The following is a 26,451-nucleotide window of genomic DNA, read 5'->3' on the forward strand; positions in this document are numbered from 1 at the left end:
AGTAAAAGGAAAGGGAGGCAGAAACAGCTAACTTGGGCTCTTCTTGGGCATGTTAGGACTCCAGTTCCAGCTTTGGACTTCTATAATACAATAACCCAACTCCCTTTGCAGGGGGTGCCATTGCTTTCCAGAAGAGTTTATATGAACATCTGCTTATATCCACTTATCTTTCTGAAAATTCTAAATTTAAAGTATCTATGTTTCTTATATAATTTCCATCTCAATTAAGATCATTTGATCAAAAGTCATTCAAGCAGATAAGAATCAGCTAGCTCATCTCATTTCTGTTTAAATGTTGACACTTTAATTAAAACCATGCAAAGTGATATATTTTAATCATCAGATCTGTATCAGAAAGCATAACAACAATGTGATACGATCCTCACTTTCGGGAAAACCTACAAAGTTGTATGGAAAGAATGAATGCTAGCTCACCTTTGCCCTCTCCTACCCACCTGAGCACATCATACAATAGTGTGGCCATGTTCACCAAGAGACATGCCATTTCTTGTCACCAAGTATCTGGCTGAAACAGATATGTCCAAGCATGTATCAAAAATGGTTCTAGTGGAGCCAGGTGTGCTGGCCCATGCCTGGCACCTCAGCACTTGGGCTGAGGTAGGAGGATGAAGAGTTCCAAGCCAGCCTGGGCTATGTAGCAAGAGCCTGTGTCAACAAACAATTACAATAAAATAGCATGGTTTTATAGTTATAGCGGATAACAACATGCATTTTGTTAAGGACTTCCTTCAGGCCATTAGTAGAGGAAGAGCAGAATGGGATCTGGGTGACATCTGTGTTTGTGCTCTTGTGACCTGGAAGTTGTACAGGCACGTTTCTCATAGTGTATGACTCATGCCACAATGCATGAAATTAACTAAATGAATTGGTTTTTAGAACATGAAAACAATTTGCAGTCCTGTCCACTGATTGCATTTGGGCAGCATATGAAACATAAAATGGTGCTGTGTTCAACTCGTTTTTCTGGGTGGAGCAGGAGAGTCACAGCTAGCTGACCATGAACTCTTTCCCCCTTCCCTGTTTTCATTTCATACCTCCATCCATGGAGTTTCCAGCTGCTTATCTTTCTCCTACCAGAGGCTTGTCTTCGTTCGGTTCAGAACTATAATTCATCAGTTATGAATACTGATTACAAGTGATTTTCTTAGTGAATCTTTGAAAATGCATTTCCTCCCACTAAGGCCTTCTTTATCCCCTTCATAAATGAGTCTCAAGAAAAGAATCAGGAAAGCAGTGGACCAAATATTAAATCATAAAATTCATTCCATCTGTTCTCAAGAAAGATTGGCATCCCATCAGAGACTAACTATTCAGACAGAATTTCTGACAATCACCTCTACCTAAGCAATCTGTTCTTCTCTTTCTTCTCTGGGGCAGCATTCCTTATAACCTTAGGCAAGAGGTTGACTTTAATCTCAGTAATCCCATCAGCTCCTGGCAGAATTTTTAATGCTAAGTAGAGGTGTTTTCTTGAACACCTGCACTTCCAGGTTCTCCAACAGCACATGAAACTCTCATTACTTTGAGAGGCCCACCTAGATCCCTTAGAAATATCCGGAAAACTGATGTGAAAGGTTACTGTCAAAATTTATAGCCCAAGTGACTGATTTAGACCATTGCTCCCATCTGTAAGTCTTTAGTTTCCAGAAATTTGTCTTTGTGTTTATTTTTGAAACCAAGTTTTAAGAGGCAGGAGAAGCATTAAACACATGACAATATAGAACTAATTATCAACAAGTCATTTACTTGTGCCAAAATGGACAGTTGAGAAGTACAAATGTGTGCTTATTTTGGGGCATTCAGGAATCATTCTGATATTTTCTTGACCCTTTAGGCTTAGGTTTAAGGTTAGGGGTAGGCTTAGAGATCTCTTTAAACTGCCAAGAGACTGAAAGATGTATGTAAGACCATAACTTGACATTGTTTACCTCACAGTAGAAGTACTTCTGTGCTTCAGCCTAGAAACTGGCTGTGGGACAGTTTTTCAGGGCCCAGGACACAAAGAAATACAAACATCTTCAAAGACCTGGAGTTTGATTACTTCCCTAGCCACACACAACTCTAATTCCAGTACCTTGTAGATCACATGTGCAGCAAGTGAAGAAACCATGTGACCTATAGCGATGCAATGGGATTTTGATGTGGTTACTTTTACAAAGACACAGGAAGGGTCTGGAAGAAATCTCAGATCTAAGTCAGATAAACATCAGTTCAGAAACATCCTGTAGACGTCACACTAGGAACAGACAGCTTTAATACAGGGAATAGAGAAGTTGTTATTGAGACACTGATATGTAGAAATATTGAATTCTTGCTGCTCTTTTGGGTAACTTCCATGGGGAGAAACGTAAGTCCATAAGAAGTCACTTGAGAAATAAAAAGGATTAGTTCACATAGAGTGGACCAAGGAAACTCAATGAGATTCTAGTTTTAACTAGCCTACTTTTCAAAAGGTCTGGAAACTTTATGAGTAGTTATAATCTTTGTAATGAGAAATACCAGGATAAAAATAATCACACTCCTAGACTAGGGTACGAGTTAGTTGCTCAAATGCTTTCATGTTGACTTTAATGGCAGGCAGTTGGCTTTTGTTTGGAAGACAGTGGAGTTTCCAATCTTGCTAGCCATGCTGGACTTAGTACAGCACTGCATTTAAATTCAACCACCATTTATGAAGCATATGTTAAGTATTAGAGATATGTGAGCTTAGGTGAATTTAAAGTGCAGAGGATTTTGCCCTTCCATCAAAGGAATTGTGATGAAAGAAATCTACATCATAGTAAAACTATGTGTGTGCATGCACACATGGACACATTCTTTCATATAAATGACTGCAGGAAAAACTAAGTCCCCTCTTTCCAGATAAAAGCCAGAAGTAGAGCTGTGGCTCAAATAGTAGAGCACCAGCCTTGAACAGAAAAAGTTAAGAGAAAGTGTGACACCCTGAATTCAAGCCCAGTACCAGCACAAATAAATAAATATATAAATACATATACACATAAATAAGGAATGGGCTATGTATTGGTTTTCTGTAGGAGAGAAAAGTAAGGCCTGACCTGGCTAATTAACTAGCTTACCCTTTTCCAGGTGTGTGTATGGGGGGAAGGGGGTGGTACTGGGGCTTGAACTCAGAGTCTTGTGCTCTTGCTTGGCTTTTTCACCCAAAGCTGGAATTGTATCACATGATCTGCAGCTCCACTTCTAGCTCTTTGATGGTTAATTGGAGATAAGAGTCTCAAGGAATTTCCTGCCTGGGCTAGCATGACACTCCGATCTCAGGCTCCTGAGTAGCTAGGACTATGGGTATGAGCCACTGGTCCTGGCCCCCCAGCCAGCCTTATCCTATCCTATGAGACCAGTGTGAATGAATCAAATGGCCTTTTTTCATAAAGCTGTGGCTAGTCGCTTCAAGTAACATTGCCTCCTTCTGAATCCCATAATGGCCCATTGCTCACCATGGTGACACATTTTCCTTTCAGTCTGATAATACTATTACATCACTATAACAACATAGGCCTATGTGCACAGAGCTCTTGGCATAAATAAATGTGAGTTCAATTTAGTGGACTAATTGATTTTATCTATATACTTGGCATTCTTCAGTTTAATTTCACAGCATTTATTTGACCCCCTGTCATGCTTGAAGCCCAGTGACTGGGCATTTGGATACAGCTGGTCAACCTTGCACAGGGCTCCTTTATCTGTGATTAGAGTCTGGTCTACATCTCAGCCTCCTCATCTATTATTTCTGCTTGTGTGAAGGGTGTGAGTTGAGTCAAAAGAGGTCGTGTATAACAGTTTAACACTCAGTACAATCCTGGGCACACAATGGTTATCCCAAAGATGTTTGTAATAATAATGACAAGAATAATAGTAATGACTGATATTGTAGTAATGACTGATATAATAGTAATGACTGATATAATACAGTCCTACTGAAACTACCTGCAGACAGTTAAGTTCTGATAGAGTTAGAAAGTGTCTGTTATCTGACTTAGTCTTCATCCGTTCTTATGTTTTGGTCCCTTCTTTGGGCAGAGACAAAAATCCAGAGACAGAGACCTGTAGCCACAGATGCTTGAGGTCACAAGGTATCCAGAGCTTCCATTGAAGGTCAATTGTATCCACTGTACTTGACCTCTGGTGTGCTTATTTATGCCTACATGCTCTAAACCGTTCCTTCCTTTAAGGTCATCTGCTAGGAGAGCACTGTCAAATTCTGTATGTATTATACATATATAACAGAGTGCAACCAAGAGTTATGGCAGGATAACATTTACCAGCTTATAATCTCCCTCTAGTAGGGACTCACTAACTCTTTATTAAATAATTTAATCTAGCAAGATCATATGCTATGACTCTCCCATGAGGCATTTGGGCAGAAAATTTGTATTCTCTTTGCATATTTGATGCTTGTTATAATTACTTTTTAACTGTAGGTTCTTATTTTCCCCTACCAAGGCATTCTGCTTACATAGTTTTTTAGCTTAATTTTTTTTAGGATGATACATAAGAATATATAAAGTATAGCCCTTTATGACATGCCATGTGATGTTTCAACACATATCTTCATTGTGTGATATTTAAATCAAGGCAAGTGTATCTCTCTTCGCCAACATTTATCATTTATTTATGGTAAAAACATTCAAAATCATTTCATTCAGCCTTTTCAAATATCCAGCTTATTATCCTTACCTATACTTACCCTTTTCTGTGATCGCACATCAGAACTTCTTGCTTCTATGTAGTTATACCGTTAAACAAGTTATATTACAGAGCTATTAAGTTAAATATTTTTACTCAAGTTCCTAGGGATGACATTTGGTCTGTTTCTGTGTACTTCTCTTCTTTTTAGATCAAAGGCTTAGGCTCGGGTTTTAAATTAAATGGAACTTATGAATAAGCATTCAAAAAATGCTCCTTGAAAGCATTAAGTCTCTGAATCTTTTACTGTCCAGCCAGAGTTCCTCTATACCTTAGCTGGAAGAAGGAACAATTTAAATGCCATCTTCTTCTTCAAGCTATTATTAAAAGTTTCTTAGGTACCCATTTAAAAGCCAACATAGCATCATAGCCAGAGGTATTTTTTAATTGTTTTTATTTATTTATATATTTTTGCCAGTCCTGGGGCTTGAGCTCAGAGGCTGGTAACTGTCCTTGAACTTATTTTGCTTAGGGCTAGTGCTCTTATGACTAGAACTATAGTTCCAGTTCTTTTTTTTTTTTTTTTTTTTTTTATTGCATTGTGGGTCTGGAACTCAGGGCCTGGGCACTGTTCCTGACCTTTTGTGTTCAAGGCTAGCATTCTACTACTGTGAGCCACAATGCCACTTCTGGTTTTCTGGCAGTTAATTGGAGATAATAGTTTCAAGGACTTTCCTGCCCACGCTGGCTTTGAATCGCGATCCTCAGATCTCCTGAGTAGCTACAAATATATGCTTGAGCTACTAGCATCCAGACTCACTTCTGGCTTTTCTGGTAATTTATTGGAGATAAGAGTCTCCCAGACTTTCCTTATTGAGCTAGCTTTGAACCTCAATCCTTACAGGCAGAATCTACCAGTGCCTGGCTCAGAGGCTTTATTTTACAGAAGAAAAGATTTCACAGTAGGCGTGAAATTGTTTAAAACAGTCTTTCTACAGCATGGTGACTTAATCAGCCTTTCTGCTTAACTTCACCTTAAATACTGATCCCTTGTGTTCCAGAGTCTGAAGAAACAGCAGTGTGTTTACATTTTCCCTTCTTTTGCTATCAGAATGTATTGTGTCCACATTTTATAGGTACTTAAAGAGAGGAATTAAAATAGACTATTAGTCTTATTTTTCCAAATAAAATTTTTATCTGTTCTAGAAATACTAAAGGAGAAACAAACTCTTAGGCTTTGCATAAGATATGCAAATACTGTCTCTCTATCTGGTATATGTGTGGGTAGGGGTGCAGGTATAGATGGATGGGCAGGTGGGTGTGGGTGTGTGGGTGTGTATGTGCTGGTACTGGGACTTGAACTCAGAGCCTTGCATTCTTGCTTGGCTTTTTCACTCAAGGCTCACACTCTACAACTTGAGCCACATCTCCATTGTTTGCTTTTTGCTGGTTAACTGGAAATAAGAGTCTCACAGACTTTTCAATCAGATCTGGCTTTGAGCCTAGATCCTCAAATCTCAACCTTCTGAATAACTAGGATTTCAAGTGTAAGCCACAGGTATGGCTTTGTCTTTCCATCCTTATCTTAAATGTGTTTCATAAACTAAAGTGACAGTTGTCTTGATTTTATACATTGCTCTCAATCAAAGCTATTTGATCAATGGTGGCTCTCCATCTTTGGGCAGATTCTCCCTTACATTTGATCTTGATAGTTTCAATACTGGCATGATTCAGATTCTGGAAGCATACCAGTTATAATAGTAGATATTAACTTGCAGGGTGGACTCTCTCCAGTTTCTTGATGGTTTAAAGGACAGCCGACTTGCTACTCAAACAGAGCCATGTGGTATTCAAGTTCAGAGAACTTGCTTGAATTAAGTATTTCTTTTATACATTAGTTCCTTCTGATTTATGCAAAAATTAACATAAGACTGGAAGAATGTTCCATCAATCCAGATGCGTTATCCAAGCATTATCTCCTTTTATCTGCCAAACAGATGAAAGGTTAGCCCTTGTTTGGGGGAGCTTCATTTTTCTTGCCTTTTCCCTGGTTGTTCTTTTGCTGTAGGTTCTGGGGCAGTCTGAGAAGCTAGCCCCCCTTACCTCTGTGCCCTGACAGCTCAAGTCTTCACTCAGAACTGTTTTACTCTGAATAAAGGTTTTGTAGCAACCAGAGTTTGTTTTCCCTCAGGGGAAATGTTGTTCTCTAATTTAACTTTGGAAAAGGGAACTTATTCAAGAAATTGAGACTAGAAAACAAAAATGTTAGGGCTCTTCACACTTTTCTTGTACTTGCCTGTTTTTATTCTTTCCCAGAATTTTTTAATGTTTCCTCATTTTCCTCGCTAAAAATAACGCATAACTCCTGTCTTGTTTTTCAACCATGTAGTTATTTGCACAGGTACTTACCAGCAGCCAGAATAAATTTTAAATTGATAAACACTCTAAGTAGTAATAAATATTCTCATGGTTCTTGTAATTGTATAAAACACATAATTTTCAAAAGAAAAAACTGTTGACTTTTACTTCTGAATAAGAAGTTCCAAGTGAACTTTCTAGTCATATTTTATGCTAGTACTAACACTTGAACTCAGAACTTTGCACTCTTTTTTTGGCTTTTTTGCTCAAAGCTGGCACTCTACAACTTGAGCCACACTTCCACTCCCTCTGTCTAATAATTATTATTTCAAAATATGAGCTGGCAGGCAGTGGCCTACCTGGAGACACTGGATCTGCCATTAATGACTTTGGACCACATACACATTCCCCTTAGCTCATCTGTATTTATCTCTCAACCCCTTTCATATAATCATTGTAATAATTGAAGGAGAAGAATTAGTACAAATCTAACTCTTAACAATATATCCAACTCATAGAAATTGCCCTGTGAATTTTCTGTTAACAATAATAATTTTAGTCATAGCATTTTTTAATGCAATGCATTGCAATAAGTCACAAAATGATAAACAGAGAATAGTGTTACTAACTAAATAATAGCCGTATTCTCATTAGAAACTGCAAGAAATCCAAGACCCTAAATTTCAGCATCATGGTGGTCAGGTGCCATGAATTAACTAACTGAACTAACCCTGAGGTTCACAGATGCAGGCCCGGTCACAAAACATGTGTTTTATCTAAGGAAGTGAGACAATTACTTAAAAATATTTTCTTTAGCTTGCAGTGTCAAGTGATGAATTAAACAGCCCTTTGAGTCATCAGAGATGCACTAAAGAAAATCCAACACAGTGCCTGCCCCCAAGTACTTTCCTGTTTTTAATCAGACCTTAGTTCTTTGTCCTTTATTTTTTCAGGCTCTCATTCTGACCTGCCTTGGGATTGTTAAAAGAGGTAGCCGCTCCATTGCCAATGCCAGCTTTCTGGACAGTATTTTATCAAGCAAGACAGATTTTCATTTTGGAAATGAGGCTTTCCACATTATGACATTACCAATAGCTAGTTATGTATGATAAGAGGAAGCAATGATCTTCATTTCATGGCTCGAAGGCTGCATGCTGCTGTTTAACCAGCAGTTTGCACCAAATTTGTTGCATGATTTACTACACAATTCGAAAACATGTGGCTCTGTTCTCAAGTGATTCTCAGCGAAAATATGTGATTCTGTCCTGAAGTGATTCTCAGCAAAAATCGTGCTTCTTGCTTCTCTACCTGGGGGATACATTTCCTGTCACTGTTAAGACAATTCCATGGCTATGGCATGCGTGTGGATTATTCCTCTAGATATTTGACAACACAGGGTGTGACAGAGAGTGAGTCAGGACACAGGGTCCTAGAAGTAGACTAGGATAGCTGTTTTCTTCCACTAAGGTCCTCTACTTAACAAAACATAGAGCTTCTAATGTGCTCCTCTTTGTTGGATAACAATGCCTCTTCTTTATGTGTAAAGCATAGAAAATGTAAGATGCAAGTGGATATCATCTATCTGCTTTCCATTTTACACTGAGATTGGAAACAGGGTGTCCTGTTGAGTCCTTTCTGTTCTTGGTGCTGTGTAGGAGCTGGTGGATTACAGGCCTGAGCTACTCAGGAGGTGGAGGTATGAGGATAATGGTCAAAGCCAACCCAGGCAGAAAAGTCTATGAGACTTTTATCTCCAATGAACCAGTAAAAAGCCAGAAGTGGATCTGTGGCGAAAGTAGTAGACCACCAGCTTGGAACAAAAAAGCCAACTGATAGTGTGATTTCAAGCCCCAGTACTGGCAAAAAAGAAACAAAGAAAAGAAAGTAGTCACTACAACTCCAAAGGAGTTCCGTCACCTTCGAGATAGTCTTCACACCATCAGGGCTGTTCCAGGTGTCCATGCATGTCAATCTCAGAGCATTTGATGCTAGATAGGCTCCATTGTGTGTGCTCCTACCTCCATACCATCCCAGAGTTCATCAGACTCGTACATGCATTAACACAATCTTCCACTTAACGATGAAGCAACTAGGAAATACTAATTCTAAATTCTCTCCAAATCAGAAAGTGATGAGTGGAGCTGAGCTGAATTTAGGGAACACAGGGGTGTTTTGTTTGTTTGTTTGTTTGTTTTGTCAGTCATGGGGCCTGAACTCTGGGCCTGGGTACTGTCCCTCAGCTTCCTACCACTTAAGCCACAGCGCCACTTCCGGCTTTTTCTGCCTATGTGGTGCTGAGGAATGAAACCCAGGGCCTCATGCATGCAAGGCAAGTACTCTACAGTGAGCTAGCCCAGAACACAGGTTTTTTAACTGCAGTTATCCTATGTCTAGGTTTTTATGGAAAGAGAGGAAGAGACACCTGCCCCTCAAAAAAAAAAAAAAAACAGGGTTGCTGTCTGCTCTGGGCTGGAGTCTTTGTTTTTCCAGCTGCTTACCTCAAGTGGACAGTTGTCTACTAGAACACAAGGTAGATGAGAGAAAATGTGGGCTTCCAAAGCTGAACTACCACACAAATGGTTGATGAGTGGTTTGGGACAGTCTTCATCACTGCTGAGCCCGGTGCCAAGACAAGAAAGTAATATCTGCAATGGTGAGGAAAAACATGGCGGGTTGTTTCATGTCCATTCAGTCAGTCAGTCCTTCATTTTCGCCTGCTTACTTTTGAAATTCCTTCTTTCTGGCTCTGGAACTCTCTTTCCTTTTGTGTCCCTTATGGCCTCCTACTGTGTACCTTTCCATACATATCTAAGGAATCAAAGTTACTTTGTAATGCCTCCATTTCCCTTACCTTCAATATCTTGATAAATTGCTTACTTTTTCCTATAAGATGCATTACTCTGCATGTGTGACACCCCCACTTTTTTCTGCTCTTTATTGCCTAGTTGCTTAACACAGAGCTCAGCAGTATTGTGTCCACTAATAACGTAAATCTGGTTGAGTAAACTCCAATATCCTAAATGTTCACATATTTCAGGTTGACTAAATAGAGTATGCTATGCCAACCATATAATGGCACACTATGATGATATTTAAAATGATCATGTAGCCAGGTGCCAATGGCTCATACCTATATTCTGAGCTACTCAGGAGACTAAAGATCTAAAGATCGAGGTCTGAATCTAGCTCAGGTTAGAGAAGTCCATGACATACTTACCTCCAATTAACCACTAAAAAGCCAGAAGTGGAGCTCTAGCTCAAGTAGTAGAGCACTATCCTTGAGTAAAAAAGCTAAGGGACAGTGTCCAGGCCCTGAATTAAAGTCTCAGCACACACACACACACACACACACACACACACACACACACACACACACACACACACACACACACACACACACACACACACACAGAGATAATTTAATCAGGTGTGTTGGTTCATGTCTGTGATTCCACAGCTCAGGAAACTGATCTGGAGTTCAAAAGTTCAAGTCCAGCCTGGAATACACAATAAAATCCTTTCTCAAAAAAAAAAATCTCATAATGTAGAATAACATTATTGACATGAAAACATATCCATAAAACCAAAGTAAAGGAACAAGTCTTCAAGCATAGAAGTATGTGACCTTACCTTTCTAAAAGCTAAACAAATATTTACATGTATCTTGCATAGGAAAAAGACTGTGGGAGGGTCTTCCTAGTGATCATTTCTCATTCATGGTTTCATGGAGATTTTTATTTTCTTCTATAATCTTTGTCTTAAGTAACTATTTGCTATACAGAAAAATAAATATGTTAGCAAAAGAAATCCTAATGGTCTAGGAGGTAGAGCAGAATCAACATGATGAGTTTAATGATGCAATCATGAGCTATATGCCACATTTACTAGGGTAGAAGTGACTATCTCAGCTTTGTAGGCCAATAAAGAGGAAATAGTTATCTCCAGTAAAAAGGGGGGCAGGGTTGTAAAGTGGCTCATGTGGTATAATGTTTGCCTAGCAACTGATAAGGCCGTGAGTTCAAACCCCAGTGCCACCAGAAAAACCGACAACAAAAAAAGTCACAAAAGGGGGGCATATTTTAAGGCAAAAGAACTTTATATGTCAAGACATGCATGTGGAAGAGGCTTATCTTGTTTTAGGAACAACAAACATTTTAATGTGGTTGGATAAAACAAATGGAGGGGATAATGCAGCAAGAGACACAATGGATATATTGAGATCACTCTTCTGATTAGCTATGACACTGGAACAAAATTTTGAAAAAAAACTTACTGTATTCATTTATGTTTTGTATCTGGGGCCTGAAAATTAACTGATGAAAGACAGATTAACAACAGAGAAGAATTCTCTCTCTCTCTCTCTCTCTCTCTCTCTCTCTCTCTCTCTCTCTCTCTCTCTCTCTCTCTCTCTCTCTCTCTCTCTCTCTCTCTCTCTCTCTCTCACTTTAGCTTTTTCACTCAAGGCTGCTCTTTTTGGAGATAAGAATCTCACAGATTTTCTTGCCTGGGCTGGCTGTGAACCAGGATCCTCAGATCTCAGCCTACTAAGTAGCTACGATTATAAACATGAGCCACTGATGCCCAGTTAGACTATTAATATTTTTAATCTGATGTTCCCAAGACTTCATAGAAAGGAGGCTAAGCCTCAAAGAAGCAATTATATGCCATTTTAACCACAGGTGATGAGTTGCAGAGACGTGACTTGGTGAAAGGGTATTGGGCTAGGTAAGACCAATTCATGTAGGAAGAGACTAGGTACACATGAAGGGAGACACAGACTCATCTCAGTCTGTAATAAGGATTGCTCATCTATTCTTAGTATGTAGGAGGGAAAAATTTATGCCACCTGTACAAAGTGGAAACCTTCATGCATCTGTTGACTCTCAATTGCTTTCAGCTCAACTAATCCTTAACCCAGGATGGCTAATTTAGAGAATGGCCTATTCCAGAATGTTTTATTCCAGACATCATGAAATTATGTCAGCTGCAGGAAAATGGAGGGTTCTAGAGACCTTCATGTCCAGCTAGATAAGCCAAACTCAAAAAGCCAAATATTGAATCGTCTTGCTAATTTGTGGAGTTCAGACAGACCTTAAATTCTGAGGGTGAACGTGGTGGTGGTGGTGGTGGTGGTGGTAATGGTGATGCTGATGCTGATTATGATGAAGATGAAGATAGTTGCCCTGAGTTATGAGCCCAAAAAGGGGTTGTCTGTATTCAGGGATCAGCAGAAAAGATAAGGTTAAAAAGTGGAGAATGCAAATAAGCCGGGCGCTGGTGGCTCACGCCTGTAATCCTAGCTACTCAGGAGGCTGAGATCTGAGGATTGCGGTTCAAAGCCAGCCCGGGCAGGAGAGGCTGTGAGACTCCGATCTCCAATAAACCACCAGAAAACCGGAAGTGGCGCTGTAGCTCAAGTGGTAGAGCGCTTACCTGAGCTGAAGAGCTGAGGGACAGCGCCCAGGCCCAGAGTTCAAGCCCCACGGCCGACAAAAAAAAAAAAAAAGTGGAGAATGCAGAAAGGTGAGGAAGATTGAAGATTGTTGGGAGAGGGGATGTGGGTGCAGGTGTGAGTGTATGAAACCCACTAAGCATGTTTAAACCCACCAAAGGTTGTTTTTGAAAAGTGGTGGGAAGGGAAGCGAGGGGCAAAAAATAAATATGGTGGATGAGGTAAATTTGTTCAAAGTGTACTCTGTGCATGTATGGAAATAATCACAATAAAATTCTTCACATTAAAATACCTGCTAACTCAATAAAATTAAAGAGTAAATAATCAAATAGAATCACATACCTAAGGAAAGGAAAATTATCAGCCTTTCTGGATTCTCTAACAGGTAGCAACAAGATGGTCTCCAACTTGCCCCACCTTTGTCAAACACTGAGGGGCTAAGATTAGGTCTGTATCTTTAAGAATTGGCCAAAGGCACTTGGCATAAAAAGAAAGAAACAAACAAAAAACAAAACCCAAAAACTTCAGTGGGAAAACTGGTCTGGTGTGGCCCTGCAGAGTCTCCAGTGCAGAGGGACTGTGTCTCCTTAGAGTTCTAGGGACTATTCCATTGTAATTGTATTGGTTTGGACCCCAGGCCTAATCATTTTGTGAGGTTGTCATCCATCTTTACTAAACCCAGTGGCGGTAATGCTAGGAAGAAAAATGAAATGAAATTTCAAGTATCCCAGAGTGGCCAAGAGAGAATGTGCAGAATTTTAATACACAGCAGAAACGTTATGCTATCACAAGGGGAGGTGACTCATGTATCACATTCCTGATGAAAACAGAAGAGATCTGTTCTGTTTTATTTTTCTTTTCCTTTTTATGAGTGATACATGCATGCTTTAGAGGCCTTTGGATCTGGGTCTTAGACAATTTTCTTGTGTTGTCTATAGTTAATTGATCTTTCTCTTTAAAGCAAGGTGTTTCTTTGTCCCTTGATTCTTCTATCCAATCACTAGTTAATCTGCCTTCCTATCTGGTAACTAAATCTCACTCTAAAAAACAAACTATAAAAATAGGAAAGGACAACCAAAAACCAAGTTCTCGAGTTTGTTCAAATCATCTCAAGCTGAATTATGCACTCCAGGGAGTTTAATTATTCTAAATCAGAGTCATCTGTAAGATGGGCAGGAAGGGTTTATTTAAGTAGCTCTGCTTCCTTCTTCCTTAGACTCCAGAATTCTAAGGACCCTTTCAGCTTGAAAGTGGATGTGGCATTGGGTCTGATTCTGTGGACAGTTAGTAAATGCCAAGTGTTCTGAGAAGATTTGAAAACTGTTGAAATTCTTCTACACAACTTCATCCAAAGTGTCCTTTAACAGTCAGATTACAGTGTTATGAAAGCTTGGAAGTTTGGGAATAACTTAAAAACCACCTATTTGTCTGGCATCTAGTGAGGTTTAAGGTGGCCAGATAACAGTGAACAACCAGTTCAATATAAATTTTTAATAAGCAGCAAATCAGTTGTTAATATATAATGTTACATGGGATACAACTAAAATTATTTGCTCTTCTTACTTGAAATTCAAATTTAACTAGCTATCTTCTATTTTGCACTTGTTAAAAGTGATAACTGTCTTATCATGTCCCCTTTTTGGATAGAGGTTTTAAAACAATCATTCGATGTACCATTGTTCACTTTTGAAAACAACATGCAAATTTCAGCAAAAATGTATTACTTGATCAAAAACGTGTCAAGTACATATTTATTTGTTAAATAAAATTATGGAACTTTTACCCATTATTAGCTTGTGATAGTAATTTCTCTTAAAAGTTTCTTCCTAGTTGGGTGCTGGTGGCTCACACCTATAATTCAGGAAGCTAGGTATTCAGGAAGTTGAGAGCTTAGGATCTCAGTTCAAGCTCAGAGTGGGCATACAAATGAAGAGCCTCTTATCTCCAGCAAACAGGCAGAAGTAGTGGTGTGGCTAAAGATGCACACTATCAGCCTTGAGCACAAAAGCTAAACTAGAGCATGAGGCCCTGAGTTCAAGCCCTAATAGCAACACCAAAAATAAATAAAAGTTTATTTTTACTAGGAGACTGGTGGGTCATACCTATAATTCTAGTTACTCAAGAGGTTGAAATTTGGAGATTCATATTCAAAGCCAGCCTGGTAGAAAAGTCTAGGAAACTTCTCTAATTACTCACTAAAATGCTAAACTGAAGGCATAACTCAATTGCTCAGAAGCACCAATTGAACAAATATGACAACATAAAATAAAAATGCCTTATCAATTATTATTGTTTAAAATTTTACTTATTTTGTGACAGCTGGAAAATAAATACAAAATTCCTTTTGTCTTAAATCTACTAAAAGTGTGCAGAATTCAGACTTCCTATCTTTCAAATCAGGCAAATAAATAGACAGTCTGGTACTGAGTGTTTCTCTTAGAGAAATCTACCTTTGTTGGATCGTGTGATTTCAGATTAGCTTCAGTGGGCTGTTTTCTTGGATGTGGCTTCAGTTTTGAAGTGAATTTGCAACTACTTGATTTAACTACTCCAAGAGCCTTCAGGAAAAAAAGCAATCCATGAGAGACAACAGTCATTCTTCATTGGCAGGCTGTGCATACACAGAAATGTGTTAGTTGTTCATGGCCTGTGGGCCTTGCAGGGTTGATTGAAATACTGTTTTCTGAAAATTGGGTTGTCATGTACCAACCAGAAAGCAAGGTTCAGAAGTTGGGGGTGGGGATAAACATTTTGGTGGTGTTTTGCTGTGCTTTTGTGGCTGTTTTCAAAGAAATGACATTTTTATTGCCTGTCAATATTGAATATGCTTTTGAAGTATCTTGTCGATGCTAATCAGTTACACTGTGTCCTTTAATAGATGCGTACCATATCTTTGTGCTTCATTTTTTTAATCACAATTTAGTTCTTTCTGTAAAATTGTGGTAGCAAAATAAAGAAAAATAACTTTATAGAAATAACCAAATTTATTAATAAAATGATGCAAAAATATTTCTAATATAAAAAACTAATAATGAATTTTATTTTAAGGTGTTAGTTATTAATGGTGAAAATGAAAAAAAGTTAAAGAAAAGAAAACCTTCTGGATGCCAATGGCTTACGCCTGTAATCCTAGCTACTCAGAAGGCTGAGATCTGTGGATTGCAGTTTGGAGCCAGCCCAGGCAGAAAAGTCTGAGATTCTTGTCTCCACTTAGCCCAAAGAGGAGCTGTTGCACTAGCCTTCAGCACAAAAAGCTCAGGAACAGTGTTCAGGCCATGACTTCAAGCTCCAGGACAACAAAAAGGGAGGAAGGAAGGAAGGAAGGAAGGAAGGAAGGAAGGAAGGAAGGAAGGAAGGAAGGAAGGAAGGAAGGAAGGAAGGAAGGAAGGAAGGAAGGAAAGAAAGAAAGGAAGGAAGGAAAGAAAGGAAGGAAGGAAAGAAAAGAAGGAAGGAAAGACGGAAGGAAGGAAGGAAGGAAGGAAGGAAGGAGAAAACCTATTTTGGCTGCACTGGAAATATCTATAAGGCATACCAGAAAAGTTATTATAGGAAATCAAAGTCCAAAAAGGTCTTCCAAGTTGTGTTAGACAGCTCTTTGTTACTATAACAAACACCTAAGACAGTCAACATAAAGAGAGAAGTTATATGACATGGTTGCAGAGATGCACTATCAATTGGCAGTTGCTTTGAGGCTTGAGAGATAGCACACCATGGGGGAGCATCTTGTTAAAGGGAAGGTAAATTATGGTAGATAGATGACAACCAGGCTCATGTTAGATGTGAATCATGGTCCAAATATTGCCAGAATTTGATATTTGCATTTATCTTTGTCTTGATTTTTTGTTTATGAAATGACATATATTAAGGTACTGTTGGAAAGTATACTGAATGTTTTAGAAAATACAATGATATAACATTGACCTTGCTTTTCTCCTTTGACCCAGGAAAGAAATGATCTCAGTTGTAGTGTGGAGAAAGGTTTCTCTCTCTTTTTTGGTACAGCTACTAGGGCTTAAACTCTGGACGTGGGCACTGTCCCTTAGCATTTTGCTCAAAGCTAGTGCTTTACCACTTGAACCACAGCTACACTTCTGGCATCTTGCTGGATGGCAATTAGAATCTCATGGGCTTCTCTGACAATGCTGACTACAAACTGCAATGCTCAGATTTCAGCCTTTCCTAAGTAGCTAGGATTATAGGCATGAGCCACTAGTGCCTGGTTCTATAAGATCTCTTCTTTTAACAATAGGAACTAACTTGAGCACCTGTTATCTTTGCCTTTCTGAAGAAGGAATGGGATGAGGGGTATCAGTAGCTATTGACATCAGTTAGAATTAGGCCCCTTTGACATGGGTGCAGTCCACACTGTGGATCCCACAGCAAAAGATGATCCGGGTAGTAGCTGTACAAGGACAGCTAGCTGACCATGATTGCTATTTCCTTGCAGGTTGACTTGGGACTCCTGCGCTTTGTCACTGCTGTAGGGACACAGGGTGCTATTTCTAAGGAAACTAAGAAGAAATACTATGTCAAGACTTACAAAATAGATATCAGCTCCAACGGAGAAGACTGGATCACCATAAAGGAAGGAAATAAGCCTGTAGTAAGTATGCTGGCCACTCTCCCACCCTCAACCAATTCAGGCTTTTAAATGGATAATCAATTTTTAGTTGTTTGTTTGGGAGCTTTCTGTCTGGTTGGTTTATTTTTGAATTGATTTTAAATGAAAAGTGCAATCAGAGGTTTAAATATAACCAAAAGGTCTCATGTTCACAGACCCAGAAACCAAGAGGAAATTATATAGATATTTCCAAGGAAAGTCAATGCAGTGAAATTAAGTGACCCATTCAGGAATTGCTTTAAACCTCCTGTGGGGACACTGACGGTGTCCTCTTAGCAGCCTGGGAGTTTTGGTTGAGGGGTTTGGTTCCCCTCCCCCATTCTAGTGTCTCTTCATTCTTGTTTGTAGATTTCATTTTTCTTCTACTCTAGCTGGTTTTACACAATGTCCTTCTTCCATTGATCCCAGTGGCTGGGATTTACACGTGCATGTAGCTGCTTCTGATGAGCATTGATAGAACTAAAGGTATTTTGCTGAGTTCTTTCAGATCACACAAAAAATACACTCTCCTGCCAGCTTCCAGTGATGGTGGTAACCCAGACCAGGCCATGTCTCTAGGCTCTGCCCTCAGTCAATTGAAACTGGGTTTTTGTTTTTGTTTTCTCAGCCTGACTGCTTTGATTTACTAATCAAAAGATTTGTGAGAATGCATGCCCACTGTTTGCTCCAAATCAAAAATATTTCCTAGAGGCCAGCAGAGTAGCACACAAAACATTGGTAAGAGTTAGTAGCAAAGTTCCAGGTACCCGGAAGGCTTGGACTTGGAAAGGGGCCAATGAGCATATCTTGGTTTCATTTTTGAGCACTTGTGGCCTGATTTTCTCTTTCCAGATCTGGAATAGAGAAAAGTATTCATTCCCTTTGATTAGTGGTAACCCCCTGCTGTCATTTCAGCAAGCAAAGCAGAAGCATGCATTGGGGGATAGCTGCCTTGGGAGGAAGTGATGGACTTGGAGTTCAAAGGCCTGTCCTTCTCTGAAGGATATGGTACCTGTTTTCCACCTGGGAAGAAAACCCCTCACCATCAACCCTGGTGGAGATTAAGCAAGGGAATTCTGACCCCAGGTTTCAAGCCTTCTTGTTTTGTAACAGATTTCTGAAGACATGTTTTAGCTGTAAACAAAAACCCACATGCTAAAAACATAAAGAACCACGAAGAGTAAGAAAAAGTAACTTTGGACTCTTAGGCTTTTAGGCCTGTGTGTGTGTGTGTGTGTGTGTGTGTGTGTGTGTGTGTGTGTGTGTGTGTGTGTGTGTCTGTGTGTGTCTGTGTGTGTCTGTGTGTGTCTGTGTGTCTGTGTGTCTGTGTGTCTGTCTGTGTCTGTGTCTGTGTGTATCTGTGTCTGTGCTCTTGAACTCAGGGCCTGGATGCTGTCCTTGACCTTTTTGCTCAAGGTTATCACTCTACTACTTGAGCCACAAGTCCATTTTTGTGGGGTTTTTTGTTTAGGGGGGGCGTTGTTTGTCTTTTGTTTGTTTGAGGTTTTATTTGTTGTTTTTAGTGGAGATAAAATCTCACAGGCTTTTCTGCCCAGGCTGGCTTCAAACCATGATCCTCAGATCTCAGACTCCTGAGCAGCTACGATTATAGACGTGAGCCATTGGTGGCCTGCTAAGGTCATTATTTTTAAAAGCAAGGGCTACTCCTCTAGGTGGTCTCTCTGCCGCTGGTTGCCTGGCCCAGAATGAGCTATAGGAAGCTCTGCGGGTGACACAGATAGACTTAGAATGTCCTGGAACACAGAGGGGGATCTGCAGTAGGGGGTGGAGTGAGTAAGGAGGGACCCACCAGAAACAGATACTTGAATTTGGCTGAGGAACTTCACTGGGACTCATCCATCTGGAGCATAATATCTGCTGCCACCCTTCCCTCAGTGCTCTGGAACATTTCAGACACAACCCTTCTATTCTTAGGGACATCGGCATGCCTTCCCCTAGGACAGGCCTTCAACCAGCACCAACTTCAGCTGCACAGAATGGGTGTGTGTATGCTTACATGGGCTCCCCAATCCCAGTGACACTCCCCCCATATATGCAGAAGGCACCCCTCCTCAACATGTACACAGCCATCTTGCTAACTGTTGTCCTTTGGGGAGTGGACTGGAGACCTCATCTTTCTCAAACTTACTGTGCAGTCTAGGCTCTTGTCTCCTCATCCTCCCGCCTCTGCCTCCCCAATTCCGGGATGACATGTATGTATTACCAAACCTGGTTACCCCTATTGTCTTTTGACACAGCGAATGCTTTACAGAAAGAATGAGAGAGTTGCCGAAGCCAGACAGAAACCTAAAGTCACCATGAGCCAGGATAAATGTTTTAAGTCACCTCTGGAGAGACCAAGCATACAACGAGCTTTATAAAGCGTCACTTCAAGTGGTCCCTGTAACAATGCTTTCCAAAGCTGTAGTCTCTTGGAAAGCTATAGATACGATTAGAATGGCATTCTACTTTGGACATGATTCTCCTGATTACCATCATTTGAAAAAAAATGACAAGTTATTAATGCCATTTGTCTTGATAGACAGTGTTTACATTGTAATTAACTTGCGGAAGTAGACTTTTGGATTTGTTTTGAATACATAAAATCTGTTAATAATTAGCCCTTTTGTTTTCCCATGTAGATCTTTCAGGGAAACACTAACCCCACAGATGTTGTGTTTGGAGTTTTCCCCAAACCCCTGATAACGCGATTTGTCCGAATTAAACCCACAACATGGGAAACTGGCATATCTATGAGATTTGAAGTGTATGGCTGCAAGATTACAGGTAAGCTCCAGGCCCAAGATCACCTGGTTCTGATTGGTGCAAACCTTTAAATACAAGAAAAACAACTTAGTGTTAATGTGGGTCATTTTTGTTTGGTAGTGAAGAGAATACACTTTGGATTTGAACAAATTGAATTCCAGTTCAACCTTACTACTCATTAGTCTTATTTCTGTAGTTGATATCCTTACATTTCATAGCCTCAGTTATCCCACCTGGAAAATATTCATAGTTCTGTTTATGCTACACAGACTGCGTGTGGTAATGGGTATGGTAATGGTGGATGTAAAGCAATAGTATAGTCTGGTGTGGGGTAGGGACTTGAGTGCCATCTTTTGCACTATAAATTCCATGAGGGCACATACTAGGTCTTGTATCTCTGCTATTTTAGGTGTACAACATGCTGACTAGAACTTAGTAGATTGACAATAAACAACTGTTCTATGAGATGTTCTCCAATAGTATTATCTTCTCAATTTTGAAACTTAAAGGAAATCTCTTCAGCTATAGTTTAGGAGTTTAGCCTCTGAAAATTACTTCTTTGCTCATACCAAAAAACTTTCTCTGGGATTTTGTCTTTGCTTTTTGGTTGTTGTTGTTGTTGAGTGAATGCATTATCATTGGAAATTACCTTGTAGATGTTCCTAGATTTTCAGTTTGTTTCTCAAATACCAGCAGAATTTTAAAAGTCCCTGTTAAATGTGGCATAAATAAGTAGATTGCTGCCATTTGAGAGATTTAAAAAAAAAATGGCTGGAAATGAAGGGGAGATCAGCACAGAGATGGAGATCAAAAACTGGGCCTGGTGTGGGTCTCACTAGTTTCCTGGCCTTCAGTGCTACTGGGACTTGTCCAATGATTTTTTTTTACTATTAGCCTGTGTTCTGATGAAATAGAAGTCATGTTCAAATTCCTTTCTGCTTAAGTAAATATATTGCAAAACTTCATTTAAAAATTATTACAATCAGAAAGTCAATAAAAATGTAATCTCTATATTAACTTAAAAAATATAGACACAGAATTAATAGACTGGTCCACTCAACTAAAAGTAAATAACTTAACCAAGTGCTAGTGACTCTTATATTTGTAATCCTAAACTACTCAGGAGGCTGAGATCTGATTCAAAACTAGAAGGCCAGGCCCAAAAGTCCAAGATGCTTTTATCTCCAATTAAACATCAAAAAGCCAGAAGTGAGGGTATGGTTCAAGTGGTAGAGCATCAGTCTTGACTGAAAAAGCACAATGAGAGCATGAGACCCCAAGTTTAAGCTCCACGAGCAGCACCAAGAAAAATGTACATATGAATGTACATATTTAGGGTGCTTAATTACTCATTACATTTTTATTGTTTATTCTCTTAGTAGGATCACTTTTAGAGAAAGAAAACAGGGGAAAAATTAAAGGGGGAAAAATCACCTTGGGAATTTACCATGAAATAAGTTATTTGGAGACAAAATAATGAAGTACACAGTGGGATCCATTTTCTAAAGTAAAAACCACATGTGATTTTATGCCAGTTTTGTTGTTGTTGTTGTTGTTGTTGATCATGGGGCCTGAACTCTGGGCCTGACGGCTGTTCCTCAGCTCTTTAGCTCAAGGCTAGCGCTCTACCACTTAAGCCACAGCACCACTTCCTGTACCAGTTTTCTTTATTTCCGTCGTAGAAGGTGACTTATTTAATTGTCTTAGAATCTAAGACAGTAATGTACTATGTGAAGTTATTTCTTTTTTCCTCCCCCCCCCTTTTGATTTATCCCATGGCACCCTGTGTCTTTATATACGTTTATCTAATTTGGGGAAGGGAAAGGGAATAACAAAGGAGACAAAGGACAAAGGGTAAACCAATGAAATAGCAATACACACAAGACACTATGTTGAAAATGAACTTTACAACTTGGGAGGGAGGTGAGTCATGGGGGAGGAAAAGTGGGAGACAATGAAGAAGGGTAACAATGTTCAACAAGACATATACTCATTACCTTACTTATGTAACTGTAGCCCCTCTGTACATCACCTCTACAATGAAATAAATAAAATAAAAGGAATCTAAGACAGAAAGTCCAATGTCTTGAAAGCAGGAATTGGGTAAAGAAGGATCTGAAAAAGAAAGGGGATGGAAAAGCTAGATACAACCTTGGCTCTGTTTTAATCAGTAGTTAAATACCAAAGAGTTCTAGGTCATTTCAGAGCATTGTTTGAGAGGATACTCATAAATTCCTAGCAACAAGGCCACATGAGTCTGGGTGGAAATTTCTAGCCCACTTTTATCTTATCTCATCATGGCACTCTATCAAAACGAAGAAAAAAGAAGAAGATTGTTTTATTTTAAAAGTATTAGTTTGAACTCTGAATTTCTAGTCTTTTAAATATTTATATCATGTTCCCTCAGTTAAGTGAAATAGTTCTGAACCCAAATTTATTTTTAGTCTTCACAAGGATTTCTTCAAGAAGTAATTCTGAAACTGTGAGCAAAGAAAGAAAATAATGTATTTGACATTTTTTAGAGACTTTTTCAAATTTGAGCTGGTAGTGGGGCTTGAACTCAGGGCCTTGAATTCATGTTTGGCTTTTATGCTCAAAGCTGACATTATACCACTTGAACTATATCACTTGAACCTCTACTTCCCTCACTGGATTTTTTTAAATGTAGTTAAATGATATTTAAGCATAGATGTCTAAGTTAGGATATTCTTATATTTTCTAGCATTGCCTATTTTATTATTGTTTTAAGTAAATTGTGTGTGTTTGTGTGTGTGTGTGTGTGTGTGTGTGTGTGTATACGCATGCGCGCGCATGCTGGTACTGGGGCTTGAATTCAGGTCCTCTGTGCTGTCCCTGATTGTTTTGCTCAAGGCTTACCCTCTACTACTTGAGCCATGACTCCACTTTTGGCTTTTTGCTGGTTAATTGGAGAAAATAATCTCATGGACTTTCCTGCCCCTGCTGGTTTCACAATCCTCACATCTCAGCCTCATAAGTAGCAAGGATTACAGATGGGGGCCACCAGCATCTGGTTTAGGTTGATAATTTTATGTTTAGACTCCTAGTGTTAATGTCTTAATCATGATGTATCTCTACCGAGATAACTCTAATCTCCAAGTCATTGATTTGGGCAGTTTTTAGGGAGGCTGATGTGTTACAATAATAAACACATGGACAGAAGTTGCATTGTCATATCCATACTTAGGACTGTCTATTTAGTGAGTTCTTGAATACAAGATGTTGTATTTCTCTGATGTCTGTAAGATTAACCATATGAAGATGTAATAAACTTAAATGAAAAATATTGGCTTGAAGTAAGGGCTCCCTAGTTGGTACCTAGTAAATAAAGCAGGACATGGCACTCAAAACTTGAACTTAGGGAATGTTCTAACAAGTATGTAATAAGACAATCATATCTTATTTTCTTCTTGGATACTAACAACAAAGCATTTTCTTCTTTTTGAGAGCCCTGGTGTAGTCAGAGTGCAGATTAATGAAAGAATAGGAATCTCATATCACTGTTTGACTGGCAGTTCCTTGAGAGCAGACGCCTCTTTAAAAACAAATTGCAATTAAAAACTGCTGTGAGAACATGGCACATGACTTCCACAGTTTCCAAGATTGAACCTAATTGTGTTTGTGTGTGTGTCTGTGTCTGTGTGTCTGTGTCTGTGTGTCTGTGTCTGTGTCTGTATCTGTACTGGCCCTGGCGCTTGTACTCAGGGCCTGGGTGCTGTCCCTGAATTTTTTTTTCTTTTTTCTTTTTCTCAAGGCTAACACTCTACCACTCGAGCTACAGCTCCATTTCCAGCTTTTGGGGGGATGAATATTTGGAGATAAGTGTCTCACAGGGTTTCCTGCCCTGGCTGGCTTTGAACCGTGAGCCTCAGATCTCAGCCTCCTGAGTAGCTAGAATTACAGATATGAGCCACTGGCAAATGGCTTAAACCTAAATTTTTATTCAGAAATTACTTTTTAGAAATATAGGAACCCAACATGGTGTGGTAGCTCAAATCTACAATTCTAGCTTCTTGGGAAGCAGAGATCAGAGACTTGCAGTTCAAAACCAGTCCAGACAGAAAAGTATATGAGATTCCAACTCAACCAATAGCTAAGCATAGCGACTCATACATGTTCTCCCAGTTACAGGATGAGCACCATGTCCAAGTGCAGTGGTGTGTGACTGCCATCCCCAGTAACACGGGGAAGCATTTTAGCCTAAAAGCAAGACTCTACTTCTAATAAATAACACAAAAAAGAGCTGGAGGCATGACTCTAGTGGTAGAGTACATGCTGTGCAAGTGTTAAGTCCCTGAGTTCAATCCCCACTAGCACATGTTATGCCTAAAAAAAAGAAAAAAGAATATAGCAACGCTGGAAATCCACAGTAGGTAGTGGTGAATCACTGTAAAGAGCTATGCAGAAAACAAGGGGTGGGAACCAATCTGCTGTATACATGAATGACAAAGGAATGTTTTCATTGTTCTGAAGAAGTGGGCTTCTTTGTTTTGACAAAGGCATAAAATAGTGAACATAAAATTAGAGATTCTGCTTTGTGTGTGAAAATGTACCCTGGACTCTGATCTCTTGGGCTCATTAACCAGAAATATGCAACTACGGACTCCCATTATAATTCACAAGACTGTCTTAGACACCACAACTCCAGAGCTGCTTCCTGAGTCCAAAGGAAGATAAAGTTAGGCTCATTCACCCACTTCTTCAAACACAAACATGATTCTCTTATCCTTTGAAAACTGATTAACTGGGTATTTGATTTGCTAGTGTATGTCAATTTTCCCATGAAAACTGAGCTCAGAAATCTATATCAGTAGAAACACTACTTCAATCTGCCAGTGCAGATCCCATTTCTGCCTTCCATCCAGGTTTTAAGCATTCCAAACAATTACCAATTCAATTTGACGCAGATAAGCAACAAGTAATTTTTAACCTAAGGAGGTTCCATGCAATATACTAAAAAATATTCATTGCTTCCCCAAAATTGTAGTTTAGCTAAGAATCTTGTTTATTATTTTGTTTGTTGGTTGCTTTGCTCAGTCTGGGCCTACTGTAGAAGAACACAGTGAGAAATTAGCATCTCTTCCAAATCTTGTACTAATGTTAAGATGTTTCCCTCAGTCACAAAAGAAAAGAGTCATGTGGTTTTTACTCAAAGACAAATTAATGTGCCTCTTCATTGTTTCTGGATGAGGAAGACCCAGGAGTGGGAGTCTAACTTTGGCCTGTGGCTATGCTGCATGGCAGTTTGGTATCACTAGGTTTGTGGTAATGTAAACTGAGCCTAACTAACTCTGCATTAGAGAATGGCCATTAACCTGGCAAGGGTCTGTTCTCCTTATATTTTTCCAGTTAATTACATTTTTTCTCCAAATAGTAACATCTGGTCCCCATTACCAGCTAAACATTGCCTTTATAAAAACTGGGTTTGAATCAAGCAGGTATGAAAGACCACAGTAACTAAAAAATAAAAAGAAAAGAAAAAGAAAACATTACTTCTATTTTTAATACTACAGTTTCACAGTTCTTCAGCAAAATAGTTTTATGAATCTTTTCTAAATCCTCATTGAGTTTATTCTTGGTTACCAGATTCTTGCTCTAGCTAAGAGCAAATATATGGCTGACTTATCGGAAAGAGCACTGGAGAAATGACAGCTGCCTTTTATTGAATTAATAAATTTAGTCATTAACAAATATTTGTTAAAGATGACAATGCATAAAACAGGTCATAAGGAGTCCTAGAAAGTGGAAACATTTGACTTGTTTTCTGTTCTCAAAGAAACTAAAATCCAGGAAGACAAAGAGCAGCAATTTGAAGAACTGAATGATCATCAATGTGTGAAAAATGCAGACAGAAGGCCAGGCTCCAGAAGGTCACAACTGTAATCCTAGTTACTCAGGAGGCTGAGAACTGAGGAAGCAGTTCAAAGCCAGACTGGGCAGGGAAGTCTATAAGGCTGTGGCATGAATGATAGAACACTAGCCATGAGCAAATAAAAAGTTCAAAGACAAGGTCCAGGCCTTGAGTTCAAGTCCTAGGACTGGCACCAAAAAAAGAGAAAAGAAGAAAATAAGGGAAGGAAAGAGGAAGGAAGAGAGGGGGGAAGGAAGGAATGAAAAAGGAAGGAAGGAAAGAAGGAAAGAAAGAAAGAAAGAAAGGGAGGAAGGAAGAAAGAAAGAAAGAAAGAAAGAAAGAAAGAAAAAGAAAGAAAGAAAGAAAGAAAGAAAGAAAGAAAGAAAAAGAAAGAAAGAAAGAAAGAGAAAGAGGGGCTGGGAAGGTGGCTTAGTGGTATTGTGCTTGCCTTGTATGCATGAAGCCCTGGGTTCAATTCCTCAGCACCACATAAGCAGAAAAAAAAAGCCGGAAGTGGCGGTGTGGCTCAAGTGGTAGAGTGCTAGCCGAGGGAGCAAGGGAGGGAGGGAAGGAAGAAAGGAAGGAAGGGAGAGAGAGGGGGAGAGAAAGGAAGGAAAGAAGGGCAGATAGAATACTGTGAAGCATCCCAGACAAGGAAAAATATGTCTAGATACAGAATGGAAAAGCTGAATAAATGAAAACTTTAAAAATGAGTATAGCCAGGAGCCAGTGGTTCACACC

General features: G+C 39.3%; 1 protein-coding gene across 4 annotated transcripts in view; it reads left to right on the forward strand.

The window, feature by feature from the left end:
- Positions 1–26,451, forward strand: part of Nrp1 (neuropilin 1) — a 163,880-nt gene that overhangs the window by 100,106 nt on the left and 37,323 nt on the right. For all 4 annotated transcript variants that reach the window (XM_069990671.1, XM_069990670.1, XM_069990669.1 and 1 more), the window contains exons 8-9: positions 16,923–17,078; positions 19,718–19,862. In XM_069990671.1, coding sequence (XP_069846772.1) covers positions 16,923–17,078; positions 19,718–19,862 — 301 coding nt within the window. The remainder of the gene's footprint in view (positions 1–16,922; positions 17,079–19,717; positions 19,863–26,451) is intronic.

Source organism: Dipodomys merriami, unplaced genomic scaffold, assembly GCF_024711535.1.
Source record: "Dipodomys merriami isolate MVZ:Mamm:240054 unplaced genomic scaffold, mDipMer1.0.p SCAF_4, whole genome shotgun sequence".
Taxonomy (NCBI): domain Eukaryota; kingdom Metazoa; phylum Chordata; class Mammalia; order Rodentia; family Heteromyidae; genus Dipodomys; species Dipodomys merriami.